This window comes from Pinus tabuliformis, chromosome 2_1, assembly GCF_031772625.1.
Source record: "Pinus tabuliformis cultivar Carrire ecotype Pingquan chromosome 2_1, CPIR1, whole genome shotgun sequence".
NCBI classification, from domain to species: domain Eukaryota; kingdom Viridiplantae; phylum Streptophyta; class Pinopsida; order Pinales; family Pinaceae; genus Pinus; species Pinus tabuliformis.
The window spans coordinates 977,643,090-977,662,254 of record NC_142299.1 but is presented as its reverse complement, the minus strand read 5'-3'; the positions used below and the strand labels follow the sequence as shown (position 1 = coordinate 977,662,254).

The following is a 19,165-nucleotide window of genomic DNA, read 5'->3' as shown; positions in this document are numbered from 1 at the left end:
AAACATCCATGAAAACGCTGCCAAATAAGGAATTGTTGAACCATATTATTAAAAATTTGCAAGCTAGATACAATATGAAATGGAATGGAGCACCTGGGTTTGTCCCAATGAACAAGCAAGACCAATCCTAGCTAGGAAACTAGCTGAGCTGAAGGCTACCCAACTGTTGCACCACTCTGCACTGCGTTGCTACAGTAAACTATTGCCCTGCTTCGACTAGTAGGAGGGTGCTCAAAAACTGCCCAGAAAATTGTGTGCTTTTAACCTCGGACTCCTTGGACAAAACCCAAGAAAACCCAAAAGGGAATTTATCTAGTTTTGACTTTGGATTTTCAACCCTCTTGGACCCTCTACCCAATTTCGACTTGCAGTGAACAGACTGCAAATCCTACTGCAAACTCCTCCAAAACATTAGTTTTTCATGTGCTATTCAACTCCTAGCTCTCCGGATCGCTCTTAGCCAGGATCAACTACCCCCAAGTCCCACGAATTTGCTACTAGATGGCCTCTGTGTTGTACCTCTATCCATAACTTCGACTCACCGTTGCACTGGTCTAGTTGGCTGCTACTCCAGCGAAAATGTCTTTCCTGTGCTGGCTCCTCAACTCCCGGCTCTCCCAGCAAGCTGTGAATCCCCTTGCTGATCTACTTCCAGCTCTCCCAGCAAGCTGTGAATCCCCTTGCTGATCTCCAACTCCTCCTGCGTGTTTTATGGCTGCCCAAGAATACGCAATTCCCTTTCTGCGATGATGGTTGAAGTGTGTGACTGTACTGGACTCCATGAAACTCTTGTGGAACAACCTCCCCCTAGGGCGAGCACGGATGGTACCCCGAAGAAGAGGTTGAATCTCCCGCATGAGAGATTCATGGCTAAACAGTCGAAGGACTCGCTAAGCAGCAGAGTGTACAAAAGAGTGTTTGTTTGCAAATGTTCAAGGTGGTCGAAAATGAGAGTTGATCCTCCTTTTATTACCTTGGGCCTCCTTATCCTCATGTGGGCCCCTCCATCCACCCATTTAATTTCCCTCCAAGCACATCGAATGGCCAAATTCGAATTCCTCATGTGGGTGGCCCCCACATTCCACTAACCGCTAAATAAAGTCGAAATTGCCCCAATAGTTCCTAAGTCTAAGTGTGGGGTCCTCCTCCTACGTCAAAATTGTGCCAAAAATGTGTAGCAACACCCTGTGACTAATGTTTTTGAGAAGGGACATGACAAACTCAAATCACTAGGTCAATTTTCTTAGCAAACCACACCCCAAAAAAATCGAACTCTTTTTATCTCTTGGTGTATCTCCAACTGACCCTCAAGCCTCCTCTTATACTTTTCATGTTGATGAATCAACGGTCGTGATCTAATCTTTAATCAACGACTTAGATTAAAACGGAATTGATTCTCGTCATTTAGAAATTTCTCACCCATATTCTTATTAATACCCATTAATATTTTTATTTTTCTAAGTTTAGACTTAGGAACCCATTAAAAATATTAATTATTTTAATAACTCCTCATCCTGATGGAATTTCTCCAAACGATTTCTGGGTTCTGGAGAACTCGTGTTATAGCCCATCCACAAAATTTTGGAGCTAGAGCACATATGATGCTAGCCAAAATCAATACAAGTTGGTAACATACAACATCTTGAGTCTTGTGATTCATCCATCTTAAAGTTTTAAGCTTTCAAAATTCAATATATAACATTTATCATCATTGATCACTAGAGTTGTAACTTGTACTTGTAACCATTACCATTACCAAGTAACCAAACAATAACAAAGAATATCTAACATGAAATGAAATGTTTCAACTTTCACAAAGCATCATATTCATAGTTCATTACCAATGAGTTATAAATGCCAACTTCAAACTTAAATTGTCATATATTGTTTACAAAAAATACCAAAATAAATATGAAAGAGTCAATAGCTATAAAAGTACTAGAAACTAGAAAAGAAAAGTAAATATGTTATCTACTGCTTGACCATCTTGCCACGAGAAATTTCTAATTTCTTGTCTTGCGCTTTATTGGGAGTCTCCTCATGCATAGTCGAATGACCTTGGTGTTCTTCATTAAATACAAGTTTCATAACCTAGTACCCTAGGTGCTCTTGATTATTGGGAGTCTCCCCCGCTTGGAGCTCTTAATTAAATACAAGTTCCATACCATATTACATGACATAATCCAATGGAAACATTGCAATACCTCCAATCCTAAAATCCTGAAAAAATGATAAGTTTGATGGACTTTGAGTGAGATCTAAAATTCTACTTTCTCCTTATGAAATCCAATGAGGTCGAAACCACTCTCAAACATCCTGAGTCATTTCATGGTAATGTTAAAAATTTAAGTAAAAGTGATTTAACATTACCATGAATTGCATATCAACACCAGGGCCATAGGCTTGAACATTGTATTCCCCACTCAAAAAATCTTGTTTCCAATCTTCAATAGCTCCCCCTATCACTCCTGAATTGACAGGGAGCGAAATTCCCACCTAGAGCGCGCTTTGGAAGCAGGTTCGAGAGGTGGGGGGAGGAGGCGTTCCCCCACAACCCTGAGCTCAACAGCCCCACTTAGTGATCAGAATGATCAGCATACAATATAAATAAGCCCATCCAGAAACAACACATTGTAGGCATTAATATTTTTTTTGTTGTAATAAAAAACAAGAAGCAATGGATTTGATTCTGTTGCTTCCTTAAGCAGATAGAAATCATGAAAAACAATTATGAGAAGTCGAAAGAACTGAAAATACACCATCTATTTCATACTATGATATATGAATGTAGAGCAAGAGTGTTCACGATATGTCCCTCCTAATTTGAACGATAGTTTGTACAACACATTCTCTTATTTTTGTCTTGTGTATTAATTAAGACTCCCATGTAAAAACAATTTTCCATAGTTTTTTCTAATAATATTAAGTTTCCATGCAAAAGATCTCAGTGGGTTGTGGTGCTTTAAACTCTTTTAGGTAAGTACCAGGTGTTGAGAGCTTTCATAGTAGGTTTATTTATATCTTTTTCTTCCCTTCAAAAATAAGTTTGATCCAAAAGCCCCAGGGTCTTGGATAGAGAGGTTCCACAAGTTAAATCATTCTAATAATATTTCTTGTCGAATTGAAACTATCTTAACAATTTTTGGATCAGAAGTGCAAATATAAATCAATCAAGGCCACCCCTTATGGATCCAACAATTGAGAATTGAGTGAATTGATTTCCCTTCACCATATCATAAACACCAAAGAGCATTTGCATCAACTACTCTATCATTCAATATGGTGCTACGTATAGTTTTTCAATATGAGGCACAAGGAGATAACTACCAGATCCTCTCATCATTATTTAATTGTTTACGAGAGCACAATGACAGTTTTTCCAGATCTAAAAGGCCGAGGAAACTTTCCTTCAACTAGCTATCAAGACCAATGTTTCCAATGCTTACTGACTGTAATTTCTAGTATCTAATCTTATATTAGCTAGGCCTTATATTAAATATTCTAACAGACTAGATTATGTGTCAATCAAAAGAAACTTTCAGCAATCCACAGATGCATATATCATGCTAGAAACAGTATCCATTATGAATGTATGATGGAAACTAGATAAATTCGAGATCCATACCTAGGTGAAAACCCAACACATTCTATTGATCCAGAATGACCAACTAAGGAACCAACCACCTGCAAATGCCAACACATTAAACTTAGCACAATTTCCAAGTACATGGAGACACGATTGTGATTTTCTTTTCACAACATGCATAGACATGCTTGTACAGAAAAGCCGAATCCCAAGTTTATTAGCAAAGAGATCTCAAAGTAATCGAAAGGAAAACACTAAACTGCACACTTTAATAGCCTGTCATACAAAACATTAAATAAACGAAGAAACTAAACTGCTCATGCCTGCATACAAGCTACACTAGCGCAAGGATAGCAAGCAGTAACAATAACCTAGAATACCAGAATGGAATGAAACTGCATATAAACTGTTTAAAAAATGGGGAACAGACAAAAGAAAAAAACAAAACTGCCTCGGCAATTTAAGCAGTGTTGCACAGCAAGTACAGGCCAATCAACACTTATAGGAATAACGGAAGAAAAAACAGCATCACAACAAAATTTTAACTCAGTGTCAGAGAAAAAAAACCCAAAACCAATCCATTCACTGTTTATGTTTGAAAATTATTATCAAAAGGCCACTTGTGGCTTAATCAACTCCCTCTTTGACACCTTCAAGGTAGTGAGGCACTTCAACCTCAAATTCTCTACTGCCTTCTTGCTAAACCACAGGTTAATAGAATACTAATTTGACTCAATAAGAGGGTTGGCTTAGATCCATCTCAACTCTGGATCTATTAAACAGCGAAAGTGATCTCCCATACTGTTCATAGTCATACTCTACCTAGCTTAATTAAAAGACTAGATCAATAAGGAAGGGGGTTAACAAAGCATGATTATAATGAAAATCCTAGACTATTCAGCAAATGTAATTATGGAAGCTACAACATTGTTGATATGTGGTTCTCACTGATGTCAACCCAAACAGCACCAGAAGATGCCCTGCCTTTTGTTGACCAAAACGACATAACAATTCAGTATGTCTCAAGTCCATATCATCCTTGCTGAATTCTCCTCATCGAGCTGATTCCAGTGGTATGTGGCACACGCCGAAAACCCTCACGGTTTGAGAGATATCCTTGTTTAAAGTTGAAACCCCCAGCTTGTGGGCAAGAACCCCACAGGGAGATGATGTGGCAATCCCTCATTGGCCAGCATATCATTCAAATCAAGAGAGTTGGGCTTTCATCAAATTTCATGGGTAACATATTTCTTGAAGGGCCTTAAAAACTATTTTATATTCACAAAGGATCTTTGACTTCAAAGTCAAATTGAAACCTAACTCCGAAAAGATAAACAGCCTCATCCTTAGGCTTCAATTTAAATAAAATTCAATTTCAAAAAGGGGGTTACCCTCCTTAAATTCCTCCAACGGCACACCTATTGGAGCCCTTTGTTGTCAACTATGTGTGGTCTTAATCCTCGACACATCACAGTATTAAATTCGTTGAAGACAGTAGCATGTATTAACTAATGTCTTCAATCATTCATCTGAAGTGTTCTAATGTTGCAATCTCCAAAACAGCGAACTTACTAAGTCTGGCACCTAATTCATTGTATTGCATTCAGTGTTCTAATGTTGCAATCTCCAAGCAGTGAAGTTGCTAAGTCTGACACCTAATTCATTGTATTGCATTCTATATCATGACATTGTTGAGACTTCAAGCCTGAAGGAGTAAAGGTACTAATGGACCTGTTGTCTATTGCAAATCATCATTCCTTGTCTTCCGGCATACCACTTTGTGGCAGGCAGTGTCACTGTTTGGGATTCTTGATTATTAGGCAGTATTCCAGTCACTCAACAACTGAAATATCCAGCCTAATATATGTACCTGTATCTTCAGCTCGGGTCAAGCCGACCTCACTGGAATTCAAGTAACAGATCCAACCTATACTCGTATAGTGACAGATTTAGTACAATGATATGAGTTTTGAACCTTAATCAAGAACTTTGCACGGAACTGGACCACTTGACAGCATCTGATAAGGTATGTTTGTGATTTCAAATAAGTTCCTTATGCTCTCAAACTTAATGTACTCCTGTGTTTTTAAGAGTTTCTAAGGACCGAAAGGCAGTCTGGAAGCAGCAACGTCTCATTTATGCAGCAGTTAGGATTTGACTTTGCAGCCTTGTGGAATGTACATTTGATTTTTTGAACAAGAGAAAGACAGAAATTAAACACTTGTTGGGTGACACTATTAACAGTAAGGACAACAGTCTTGATTTTATCTTGGCTACAGCAGTCTCATTATTCATGACAAGGCCTTCATCATTGTGTAAAGGCTTTATTTGCAGTAAGGGTTTCGGCATTCATTTGCAGTAAAGAGTTTCATCTTCAATCACTGTGCAACATTTAGAGGTTCTTCCAGTCATTATCTTACAGCTATATAGTAGCAAAGATTACTCTGTCCAGCACTTTTGGTAAGGGTCTGTTTTGGTTGGATTTTAATGTTATATCATTTACAGCAGTTTAACATTGTAAGTGGCTCACTGTCCCTGGTACTGGAGCCCACAATTTTTGCAGAAGTACACTCATTGTAAGTGGGTCATTGTCTCTGGTACAGGACCTCACAATAATTGTCAAACACATTATCATTTCAGGGTGGTTAGGTGGTGCTACGCAGTTGGTTGACGTCACCTTCAGGTTGGAACCTGAAAACACTTCAGGGTGGTAGGGTGGTGCTAGGGCAAGCTTGAGCTTGAAAGGGTGTTGGAGCATACTTTCAGCATTGGCTGATAAAATCATGGCGCTTCAGGCTAGAAAATTGAATGTTTTTCTGAAGTACTAAGGAGTTGGGGCTTCCCTTTTCAGTTGAAGCTGAAGCATCAATGTACTCATAAATAATTAGAGAAGCGTTTGGTGGTTTTGTTGAAGGAAATGTAACTAGGTTCGGTCTTCATAAATGTACTTTTGATATTTCTATTTATTCAAGAAAAAAATATTATTTTTAATATATGTCAATGAGTTTCTTGCTCATTGAAATAGGTTTAGCACTAGTTAAAGTGCTATAGGTGAGTCAAATCGTCAAAAGAAAAAGGTTGAAGACCTTAAGGGCATGTTACACCTTGTATAAATATGGATTAAAGCTATGTTACCGGATCCGTCAGGTCTAATGGCTCGATCAGCGGATCCCCGAATCAGAGACGGATTCGGATCCGGATCCACAAAGATCCATTCCATCCAGCTTTTCTCGGGTGAAAAACCGTCAACGTCAACGCACAAATTTGCAGCAAATGTCAGAACAAAATTCGAAAACAGAAAATTTAATCATCCAGACGCAAGCCAATTAAGGAATGATAAGAAATGGATTAATGAATTGGCGTCTGCGAATAAACTTCCATTCGGTCCAACGTCTCTCGGGTAAAAAACCGTCAAGGTCAATGCACAAATCTGCAGCAAATGTCAAAACAAAATTCCAAAACAGAAAATTTAATCATCCGCGCAAGCCAATTAAGGAATGATCAGAAACGGATTAATGAATCCACGTTCGCGAAAATAAACTAGGGAGTCTGCCAATTTATTATTTTATGTTATTTGACCATATTATAAGGTTTAATACAAAACATTATAAACCTTAAAGTTTAATGCAGGTTACGTGAAGTTCTTTTTTTTTCGGCACGAGGTTACGTGAAGTTTATAATCCACTCATATTTATTCAGATATTTTAAAGTTTACTTTGAAATTTAAAATCTAAATTTTTATTTACATATTTCTAAAGTTTAAAATCTAAATTTTTATTTAGATATTTTTAAAGTTTAAAAAGTAAGAAGTTATTTAGATATTATAAAGTTTAAAAATAATTTTTATTTTAATCAATTTTGAAGTTTTTTTTTCAAGTTTTAAAATTAAGTTAATAATTTGCTTAATATAAATATTATAACTAATAATTAATGTTTAAATATATATAAATAATGTATTAATTCTATTATGATTAAATTAATAATTATTTTTAAAGTATTATATTGGAGTTATATATTTAAAAATTCACATATAATTTTTTTTTATTTTTATATAAATTTAATTAATGTTTAATTAATATTTATAAATGATATATTAAGTTTGAAATTATTTATATAATAATTATTTACGGTATGTAAAAATTATATATTTAAAAATTAGCGTATGTTTTTTTTTATATTTATATAACTTTAAATTTTAAAAATTTTAAAATATTTTATATTTGCATGTACTTGCCGTTTCCTTGACGTTTCCGGATCCTGGTTTTTCAAAAAACTGGCGGATCCGTATCCGAATCCGAATCCTGGTAACTTAGGATTAAAGTCAAAGAGAAAACCTCCAAGCAAAGTCAAGTCTCCTCCTATATTAAGGCACCATCAAGAAGCTCCTTCAAGCATGCAATACCACCAAAGAAACCATCCAAAGTCTACTCTTCAAGTCGGCCTGCAAACAGTTGACTTGTCGGCCTTCTAGTCGGCCTAAATGGAGGGACAGTCCTCTATTTATAGAGGCTGTCCACTCCAATACAACGCACTCAATCAGCTCTGAAATCCAAAAAGGAAAGGAGGAAAACGAGGAACAAAGGAAGACGAAGTAAAGGGTCTACAAGGGCAGCGAAGTAAGGAAGAAGAACAGCGAAGGTAGGGGACTGTTTCTAGGGCTAGAAACAGTCACACGTGCGAGGAGAAGGAGGAAAAATCTGTGGATATGACAGCAGGGACAAGCAATCCATAATCTTGTGTTGTTTGGGTTTGAAACTAGGCCTACAAGACCTCGCAAGACAAGCGAAGAAGCCTATCCATCTAGCAAAGGAAAAGGACGCTAATTCTCTAGGGTACGTCTCACAAGTGAGGGCTGCACTGCTGTCATAACAGCCCTCCCTTGACAGTCATAAAAGTTCATTGGTTGGCTAAAGGAGTGAAGGGATCACCAAAATGGAAGGGTCTCATGTTAGGCCCTTATACTACTAGTGTAACCCCTTATTGTTATTAGTACAACCCCCTTATTATATTGATGTACCCATGTAGTGCCCATATTGTTACTATTGTGCCCCATAGAAGCCCACTATTGTTATTATTATGCCCTTACATTATTATTGTTATGTCGGCTCTGATTATATTATGAACCCTTAGACTCCTATATATAGAAAGGAGGCCTTTAAATTTGTATCATCCAAGAATTGTTCATTTATGTAATGTAAAGGAGGTTGCCCCCTCAAAGAGGCTGAATTCTAAGGCGTTGATCTATCTTTTCTATCTTTTCTTGAGCTGGTTTCATAACATTTGGTATCAGAGCATTGGATTCTAGGATTTCGCTGCTCCAAATAGGTCATTGTGGCATTTTCGCTATAACTTTTTTTCTGCGACGTTTCAGAAGCGAAAAAAAAAAACCCATTTGAGAGGAAATCGCACTGAACCTCGGGTCCGAATTTCAGAGTTTTTTGTGCTATATTTGCGGAGATATGATCTGAGAAAGTTGGTCTTTTTGTAGACTCCTGAATTACATTCCAAACAGGTGACCTGGGGAAAATCGTCATAACTTTCTCTCTGAGCATCGGATTGAAATTTCATAAGAAGGTATAGAAAGAGGACGGACTGTAGTTTCTTGTATATATTTTTTAGAGCCAAAGGTCGAAACAGTGACACGTGGCATGTCGTACAAGTTCGCTCTACTGAACTAGTCTATAATCAGGTCACTGTGGGAGATTTGGCATAACTCTTCCTTGGAGAATCCAATTTGGATCAGACTGGTGGCATTAGAAAGAGGACGTAGAGGGCTACTGCAAGTCGCAATTTCAGAACTTAAAGATCCGAAAGTACAGAGTTACAATCGTTTCAAGATCGAGCTCCTAAAATCAAGAAAAAGCAAGATGAGGAAGTTTGATGGCAAGGATCCAGTAAATTGGATACTTCAGATGGAGCAATATTTTGATCTACATGGTGTACCACTGTTACAAAAGGTATGTATTTCATCTTCATATTTAGAACCGGATCAATTTTTATGGTATGAAGGGCTTTGTTCTCGTAAACAACTTGTTACATGGTCAATTTTCACGGAGGAAATGATAGCACATTATCAAGATACAAAGAGCAACACCTTCTTTAGAGCAACACCACAACAATTGGAAAGAGTAAAAGGGCTTTGTTACATAGTGGAAAGTAAAATTATGGCAACAAGGAAGTCTACCCCTCACAACAATAAAGATGGAAGTGTTGTTTCTTCTAGCCTTCCACAACCTACAAGGGTTACACCACAACAATTGGAAGAAAAAAGAGAAAAAGGGCTTTGTTACAATTGTGATAGCAAATTCACTAAAGGTCATAAGTGTGCTGAGAAGAAATTATTTTACATAGAGTATGAAAAGGAGGAAGAAAATGATCAAAAAACATCAAAAGAAGAGGATATACGCCAGGACCCAACCCCAGACAAAGAAGAAATGAATCAGACCATATCTTGTAAAGCATTGGCAAGAATTACCACTCCTCAAACTCTGAAGATAGAAGGACATATCAAGAAGAAAAAGGTGCAAGAAGAGAAAGATCACATCGAAAAAGAAGAAATGAATCCAACCATATCTTGTAATTCATTGGTCGTAATTACCACTCTTCAAACTATCAAGATAGAAGGGCATATCAAGAAGAAAAATGTTCAAGAAGTGAAAGATCACATCGAGCATCAAGAAATGAATCTGACCATATCTTGTAAAGGATTGGAAGAAATTACCACTCCTCAAACTCTAAAGATAGAAGGACATATCAAGAAGAAAAAGGTTCAAGCAGTGAAAGATCACATCGAGCATCAACAACAAGTTCTCCAACTTTTAAAGGATAACGCCACTTTGGTGCAAAATCGAATGAAACAACAGGTAGATCAACATCGTAGTGAAAAATGTTTTGATGTAGGTGATTGGGTATTTTTACTGTTACATCTCAAGCAAGCTATTTATGAGAAGAAAATGTTGGCAATACTACATGCACTTAAGAAATGGCGACCTTACCGAATGGGAAGACACTTCAAAGTAAAAATGGATCATGATAGTCTTATATACTTTTTAGAACAACTATTATCTTTAGAAGAACAAAAAAGATGTGTCACAAATATGTCGGGTTATGACTTTGACATCATCTATAGAAAATGGAAGCAAAATTTTGTTGCAGATGCACTCTCCAGAAAGGATGAGGATGTGGAAGCATTGTTTTGTGCTATTTCTATTATCCAACCAGATTGGATAAACGAAGCAAGGGATGAATGGAAGAAGGACGAAGAAGTATGGCCACTTATTCAAAAGTTGCAAAAGATCCCAATTCAAACAATATTGCAAGAAATTGAAGAAGAAGGAAAAATCATATTGGAACCTGGAGCAGTCATAGAAACAAGAACCCGACAGCTACGAAATCGATCAATTTCAGAGTATCTCATCAAGTGGAAGAACTTACTCACTGAAGATTCCACATGGGAAGACAAGAATTTTATACAGAAGCATCAAGAACTACTCAAGCATTGAGAACAACACTTTTTGAAGGAGAGAGGCATGTTAGGCCCTTATACTATTAGTGTAACCCCTTATTGTTATTAGTACAACCCCCTTATTATATTGATGTACCCATGTAGTGCCCATATTGTTACTATTGTGCCCCATAGAAGCCCACTATTGTTATTATTGTGCCCTTACATAATTATTGTTATGTCGGCTCTGATTATATTATGACCCTTTAGACTCCTATATATAGAAAGGAGGTCTTTTCATTTATATCATCCAAGAATTGTTCATTTATGTAATGTAAAGGAGCTTGCCCCCTCGAAGAGGCTGAATTCTAAGGCATTGATCCATCTTTTCTATCTTTTCTTGAGTTGGTTTCATAACATCTCATCAAAGGCATGTCTTCTAGAGCAAGTATAAACAAACTTACCAACAACTGAAAGAAGAATAAAGTGTCAGAAGAAGGAAGACGAAGTGTCGAAAGAAGTGTCGGGAAACAAAGTGCTGGGAAACAAGGTGCAGAAAGAGGGAAGGACTTGACTTGTGCCTGGAGGATATTCTTGTCAAGGGGTCTAGGGTTTGGCATTGATCAATAGAAGCTTCAATAAGAGAAATTCACTAAAAGATTTTCCTCTCAAAAGAAGAAAGGTTTTGGCACTGGCAGAGAGCCAACATCTTGTGTTCTTGTTTTTATGTTTTGGTAGCAGTTTGATGAAGTACACACATATGCACTAATAAGAAGAAGAAAAAGAATAAGCTAATAAGGAAAAGTAAAAATACTCCACAAATTGTCATCAAATAACGAAGAATCACACTACACTACTTTGCCCTAAGATTTTTCAACATGGTATCAGAGGTAAGGTGACACATCAAGGAAAGGGCAACTCAAGAACACTCATCAAGGAGAAGCATTTACAAAGTTGAAGCATTAAGCCTAGAAGTCTCAATCACTTCAAGGACAAGAAGGGTCTACAATCCATCATTCATCAAGGAGGTCTAAAAAGCTAGAAGAAGAGCCTTACATAAAGGCACCTACAAAGAAGAGGAGATTGAAGCAGGACCTACATCAAGCTACAAGTCATTAAGCAAATCTCATCATCAAGAAATTCCACTTAAAGAAGGCAACTTGAAGAACATCAAGATCCTGGGAAGGCAAGCCATCAAGTCTTCAAGGAGGAAGCAAACCCATTACATCTCAAAATCTATCAAGTAAGTACATGTCCCCTTCTGAATATACATCAATGTCTTTTTGCAAGGAAAGCAATAAATTGGTAGGTACCAATAACTTTCTTGCATGGAAGAAGAGGACTAATCTACTTTTCAAGGAGAATGAACTCCTAAAACATGTCAAAGGGAATATCAATGTTCCTGCTAAGGAACAAACTCAAGCCTTAGCCAAGTACAATAAGGATGAGACAAGAGCTCAAAGGATTCTGATAGAATCAATCAAAGACTCTCTCATTCCTTGTGTCTCCAAATTTGAGACATCAAAAAAAGTTTATGATAAGCTAGTAGAGCTATTCTCGGTATCCACAACCGGAGAAGTGATATCACTAAGGAATGAATTATACAAGATGAAGATAACAAAGGAAGGAATAGCTCCCTGATTCATGAAAATCTTTGAAATGAGAGATCAACTTCAAGAGCTTGGGGAAGTCATGTCTGACAAAGAAATGACCACTGTGGTACTCAATGCTCTACCTGAGGATTGGGGCAACTTCACATCAAGCATATATGCCAAGAAGGAAGCAACCACTCTCAGTGAAATGTGGTCTCTATGCAGGATAGAGGAAACCAGACTCAAGGCAAAAGAAGATGTGGGATCAAAGGAGCAAGCATTTGCTACCATGGCCAAGAGAAAGGGTAAATTTGGCAAGTTTGGTCCACGAAAAACAAATAACAAAGACATGTCCAAAATCCAATGTTTTGGATGTCAAGAATATGGACACTACAAAAGGAATTGTCCTAAGCTTATGAAGGACAACAACAACAAAAGAAAGAGGGAAGAAGCTCGCATGACTCAAGAGGTAAAAGAAGAAGAAAAGAAGCAAAATAAGGATGACCATTCGGATGTATACTATGACTAAGTCAAACTATTTACTTCCAGTCTTCTTTCAAGTTTTTGAGTTGTATAGGAGCATGTAGGAATATTGCATGGCTAGAACCATCCTCTAGAATCTAGAAGCATGATGTACAAAGAGTTCTAGATACTCATGAAGATGTAGCATTTATAATAAGAATAAAAATGCATGGGTAGAAATATCCTCTAGAATATAGGAGCATGGCAAATATAGCTCAAGGATATTAATGTAGAAGAAGCATACCTAGTATAGGACCTCATCCACGATGAAAGAAAATTGATAATGATTAAGAATCTTAGAAGACCTCCATCATCAAAAGGAAAGGAACATTTGCAAGGCAAGGTTCTCTAAGATCCTATGATGTAATCTCCAAAAGAAGGTTCATGAACCAAAGCAGATGTCTCATTGGGAAACCCATTCATGGGATTCAAGAAAAGCATGATATGCAGGCAAGCTAAGATGAAGCAAGAAGGGCCACACCAAGGACAACCAAATGAAGCCAAGATGATCAAAGGAGAATCAAGATGAGGTAGGTATGCGTCAAAGTTTAGTCATGTTATCATTTGTATATCATTGATTCATGGGAATAGTTCTATAACATAAACAAGTACGAACAAGTGTCGGAAGAAGGAAGACGAAGTACCGGAAAATGAAGTGTCGAGGAACAAAGTGTTGGGAAACAAGGTGCAGAAAGGGGGAAGGACTTGACTCGTGCTTGGAGGATATTCTTGTCAAGGGTCTAGGGTTTGGCATTGATCAATAGAAGCTTCAATAAGTGAAATTCACTAAAGGGTTTTCCTCTCAAGAGAAGAGAGCTTTTGGCCTTGGCAGATAGCCAACTTCTTGTGCTCTTGTTTTTATGTTTTGGTAGCAGTTTTACACACATATGCACTAAGAAGAAGAAGAAGAAGAAGAAGAATAAGCTAATAAGGAAAAGTAAAAATACTCCACAAATTGTTATCAAGTAACGAAGAATCACACTACACTACATTTCCCTAATATTCTTCAACAGCGTTTTCTCCTGGAAGTGTTTCCACCTAAATGTTTTGGAGTCTACTGTCTAGTGTTTGTTTAAGTTTTGAATTGATGCTAAGATTAATTATTGCTTTGAAAAGATTAAAAAGTTACTAATTGCTAAGAAATATTGATTCACACCCCTCTCAGTGTTTCCAACAATTGGTATCAGAGCAAGTTCCTTCACTAGCAGTGTAACAACTGGAAGGGATCATGGATTGGAATAAGTCGGGAATTCCAGTACATAATGGGAAAAACTATGCATTTTAGACTGGAAAGATGAAAGCATGTCTTCAAGCACAAGGATTTGATGTTTGAAATGTTGTATTGACTGAATATAAGGAACCTTTGACTCGTCCTTCAGATAGTGATGGCCAAAGGCTTTACGAAAGCCATGGTAAATATAAAAATGCCCTCATGAATGGTGTGTTGTATTCTATATATGTCAAAATAATGCACTGCAAATTAGGGAAAGAAATTTGGGACAAGATTCAAAATATATATGAAGGAGACAAGGGTAAAGGAAGCCAAGCTCTAGAGCCACCCAGGACAATTTGAGCAACTCAAAATGAGCGAAGAGGAAAACATTGCAACTTACTTTCTCCGTGTTGATGAAATAGTGAATGTTATTGAAGCATTGGGAGAACCAATAAAGAGCAAGGTAGTTGTCCAAAAGGTACTAAGATCACTTCTAGAAAGGTTTGATGCTAAAGTCTTCGTGCTATAAGAAAGGGATGATTTAGAAAAGCTCAACATGGATCAATTGCATGGAATACTTATAGCTTACGAAATGAGAAAAGAGCAAGAGAGTCCATCTAACCGAAAAGCAACATTCATAGTATCCAAGAAGACCGAGAAAACAAACAGGCATCAAGACCAAGGTCCAGTTGCTACGAAGAAGAGGAATATTCAAATGAAGAAATTGCTAACTTTGTGAAAATTTGAAAAGAGGAACAAGTAAGTTTCAAAGGTAAACATCCATTAATATGTTTCAATTGTGGTGAGATTGGTCACTATGCAGCTAAATGTCCTTATAAGAACTCTGGTAACGAAGATGAAGCACCCACGAAAGGGAAGAAGGGTCAAAGAAAATTCAACAAGCAAAGTATAAGAAAAGCTTTTTCTGTAAAGAAGATAGCTCTTCATCTGTAGAAGAAAGTGATAGTGACGAAGAAAATAACATGGGAAGAGTGCCATTCATGGCTAGGGACAACAGGAAGGAAGCTCTTGAAGAACATGGAATAAAGAGATTGTTCTCAGAAGATAGGACTCCACAACAAAACAGAGTCGCCGAAAGGAAAATTTGAATAGTAGAAGAAATAACAAGAACAATGTTGAATGATTCAAAATTCAACAACAAATTTTGGGTTCAGGCAATTGATACGACAGTGTACATTTTGAAAAGAGGATTGCTTAGAAGCAAGTGTGATAAGACTCTGCATGAACTATGGAAGGGAATACCAGCAAATGTTAAACATTTTAGAGTATTTAGAAGAAAATGCTACATTAAAAGGGAAGACTAGAAAACAGGAAAATATGACTATTTAGTAAATGAAGGCATCTTTGTTTGTTACTAAAGCAAAAGTAAAGCATACAAATGTTATAATCAGAGACTCAACTAGATAGTTGAAAGCATCAATGTAACATTTGATAAAGCTCGTGGACCTAAGATTGAACAAGGAAGCTCATATTCAGGCGAGCCAGAGACACAAGAGACAAAATTAGAAAAAGTCAAAGAGGAAGCCCTGGAGCAAGTGCACGAGGAAACAATTGCCAACCAGGAAGAGACAGGAAATGAACTGCAGACACCTTCTAAGACTCCCAAGAAATGGTATCAAAAGTACCATCCTTCAAAACAAATCATTGGGGACATAAATGAAGGCATAGGTACCAGAAGAAATCAACAATTACGCATGCAAGAACAAACCCATCTTGTGCTCTTAGCCACATATGAGCCTAGCAGCTTTGATGAGGCTAGTCACATTTAACATTAGGTAGAAGCTATGAATGAAGAATTGGATCAGATTGAAAAGAACGACACTTAGGAATTGCTTCCACAACCAAAGGACAAAAATGTCATTGGCACAAAATGGGTTTTCAAGAACAAGCTAAATGAGGATGGAGGAACAAGGCAAGATTGGTATGTAAAGGTTATGCACAGGTTGAGGGAAGAGACTTCGAAGAGACATTTGCACCCGTCGCCAGAATGGAAGCCATCAAGATGTTTTTGGCCTATGCATGTTCGAGAAAGATCAAGGTGTACCAAATGGTTGTAAAATCAGCCTTTCTGAATGGAGAATTGGAAGAAGTCTATATAGAACAACCTGAGGGATTTCTTCTCACTGACAAGAGGGATTGTGTTTGCAGATTGAAGAAAGCATTATATGGACTCAAACAAGCTCCTAGAGCTTGATGTGCCCATCCTAACAGGTGTTTACAGAAACAAGGGTTTAAAAGAGAAAATGTTGATAGCAACCTTTATGTGGAGGTTGAGCACAACAGTTTGACCATCATTGAAGTTAATGTGGATGACATTATTTTTGGCAACAATGATCATAGGTTAAGCAAGAAGTTTGCATTAGATATGCAGAGTGAGTTTGAGATGTCATTGCTTGGTAAATTGACTTTCTTCTTGGACTTCAGATATCTCAAGAAGACAAGGGTATATTCATCTGTCAAACCAAGCATATCAAAAAAACGTTGAAGAAATTTCAAATGGAGGGTTGTAAATTGATTAGCACTCCAATGGCGACTGGTTCCAAGTTGAGCATGGATGATATATCCAAAGATGCAGATCAGAGAATGTAGAGATCAATGATTGGCATTCTCTTATATGCGATAACTTCGCCCATATGTGATGCAAGCAATTGGACAGGTAGATCGTGTCCAAGCAGCACCAAAAGAATCCCATGTTGTTGTAGTGAAGAGAATCTTTCGATATTTCAATGGAACAATAGATTTTGGCTTATGGTGTCCAAAAGGAAATGACCTAACCATCACAACTTATACAGATGCAAATTGGGTAGGCAGTGTTGATGATCATAAAAGCACCAATGGAGAAGCCTTCTACATAGACGGTTATCTTGTATCATGGTTGAGCAAGACGTAGTCTTCAGTGTCCTTGTCCATAGTGGAAGAAGAATACATAGCAAAGGAAACATGTTGTACTCAGGTCCTCTAGATGAAACAAATGTTGCAGGATCATCAGGTGAAGTTTGATGAACCCAATCTGATTCTCGTTCCTCGCGTGGATTCAAGGTGTATTCTTCTCCATTGTCAGATCTCAATATATTGATATTTTTACCGGTCAAAGTTTCCACTATAGCTTTGAATTCCTCTAACTTGTCGAATACCTCATCTTTTGTCTTCAAGAGATATATCCATGTCTTATGAGAGAAGTCATCAATAAATGTCACATAGTACAACGAACCACCAAGTGATTTTACGAGCATCAGACCACATACATCAAAATGAATCAAATTCAAAGCTTCCTTAGATCTATTGTCACTGTTTAGAAATGGTTTCTTGATGTTCTTCTCAAGAGCACAACCTTTGCATACACCATCATTCCTTATTTGTAGTTCAGGAACCCCTCACACTATTTCACTTAATTTAGGAAATGCTCTAAAATGAAGATGTCCATATCTTCAGTGCCATAACTCACTTGGATCTATTTCGTCATGTACTAATGCTTGATCTGGTTGACTCATATGTTTATAGAGTCTTCCATCACGAATCCCAATAACCCTAGCATCATCGATACTAGAACCCTTTGACCATAGAAGTACTTTTCCATCTGCAAAAGAAACCCTATCTCCTTTATCTTCTAAACAAGAACTAGAGAAGATTCTTTTTCAATCCTGGTACATAAAGAACATTGTTGAGATGAATGTTGCTACCAGATTCCTGCTCTATGGATGCCTTTCCAAGTCCTTTGACTACATAGTTGTTATTGTCTCCCAATTGAACTCTTTGAGACAACTTCTTTTTTGTCATGCATGAAAGATTCCTACGTTCTCTAGTCATGTGTCTTGATGCTTGTTAAATTTGGACAACTAGGTCCAAACTCCATATTCTGATGCTCAGATTAAGAGACTAATATTTTTGTTGGATTCCTCTTTCTGAGAGGTGTAAAATCCATATAAAAATAGTCTTAATCCGATGAGCAGAACTTATATTTTGAATTTATTATTCTTAATAAATTATATGTGCAAAGGTCAGCCAGTTTTGTAATGTAGGCTCACATGCCCAACAGATGTGTCACACCCTCATTGATGGATATATATATACAGGAAAAGTTGGGAGAGAATTGGAACACAAAAAAACAACTCACATCTTCCTCTCTCATCCTAAAAAGTACGAGCTACCTGGAGGACGAATTTCAGCCACACGTGGGAAGGACAAAGAGGATTTTTCTGCTGCTAGGGTTTCGCAGAAGTTTGACCAGCGTTGACTTTGGTCAACGCTTGGTCCAAACAAGCTGAAAACTTGTGGGAGGTTCGATTTTTGAAGGCCATACTACCTGGCACAAAAATCGAGGTCAAAGGGTTGACCGTTTTGCTGCTGCGTTGACTTTTAGCTTGCTGCCCCTGCGTTGACTTTTCAGGACAGCGTTGACTTTTGTAGAACTGACTTGGGTTGACTCATCTACTGGTTGGAGGGTTGTTGTGACACATGCTGGACTGGCTGACCAAAGGAGACTTTGCTGGTTGAAGCATCCTGTTGACCGCCGAAACAAACACATACATTTTTCTTGTTTCTGATTTGTCTTCTGTAAGATCTGCTTATATGTTCTATCTGCATTTTGCTTATCTACTTGTATGATTGCTGTGAGAAAAGTGAAATTGCTCTTAGCATAGAACATCTACAAAACTTTACATGGTATCGGAGCTGAGGTGAAGACAAACTCTATCTATAGCAATCATCATCGAAGGAAATGGATTCCTCTAAGCTTGAATTCAGGGAGAATGACAAGCTGACTGGAAGTGATGACTTCCATGCCTGGA

The 19,165-nt window shown here is 37.5% G+C and overlaps 1 protein-coding gene across 1 annotated transcript in view; it reads right to left on the bottom strand.

Moving 5' to 3' along the window:
• LOC149203909 (uncharacterized) overlaps positions 1–19,165 on the bottom strand; it is a 230,576-nt gene that overhangs the window by 34,048 nt on the left and 177,363 nt on the right. The window contains exon 10 of the mRNA XM_089403604.1: positions 3,626–3,684. Coding sequence (XP_089259730.1) covers positions 3,626–3,684 — 59 coding nt within the window. The remainder of the gene's footprint in view (positions 1–3,625; positions 3,685–19,165) is intronic.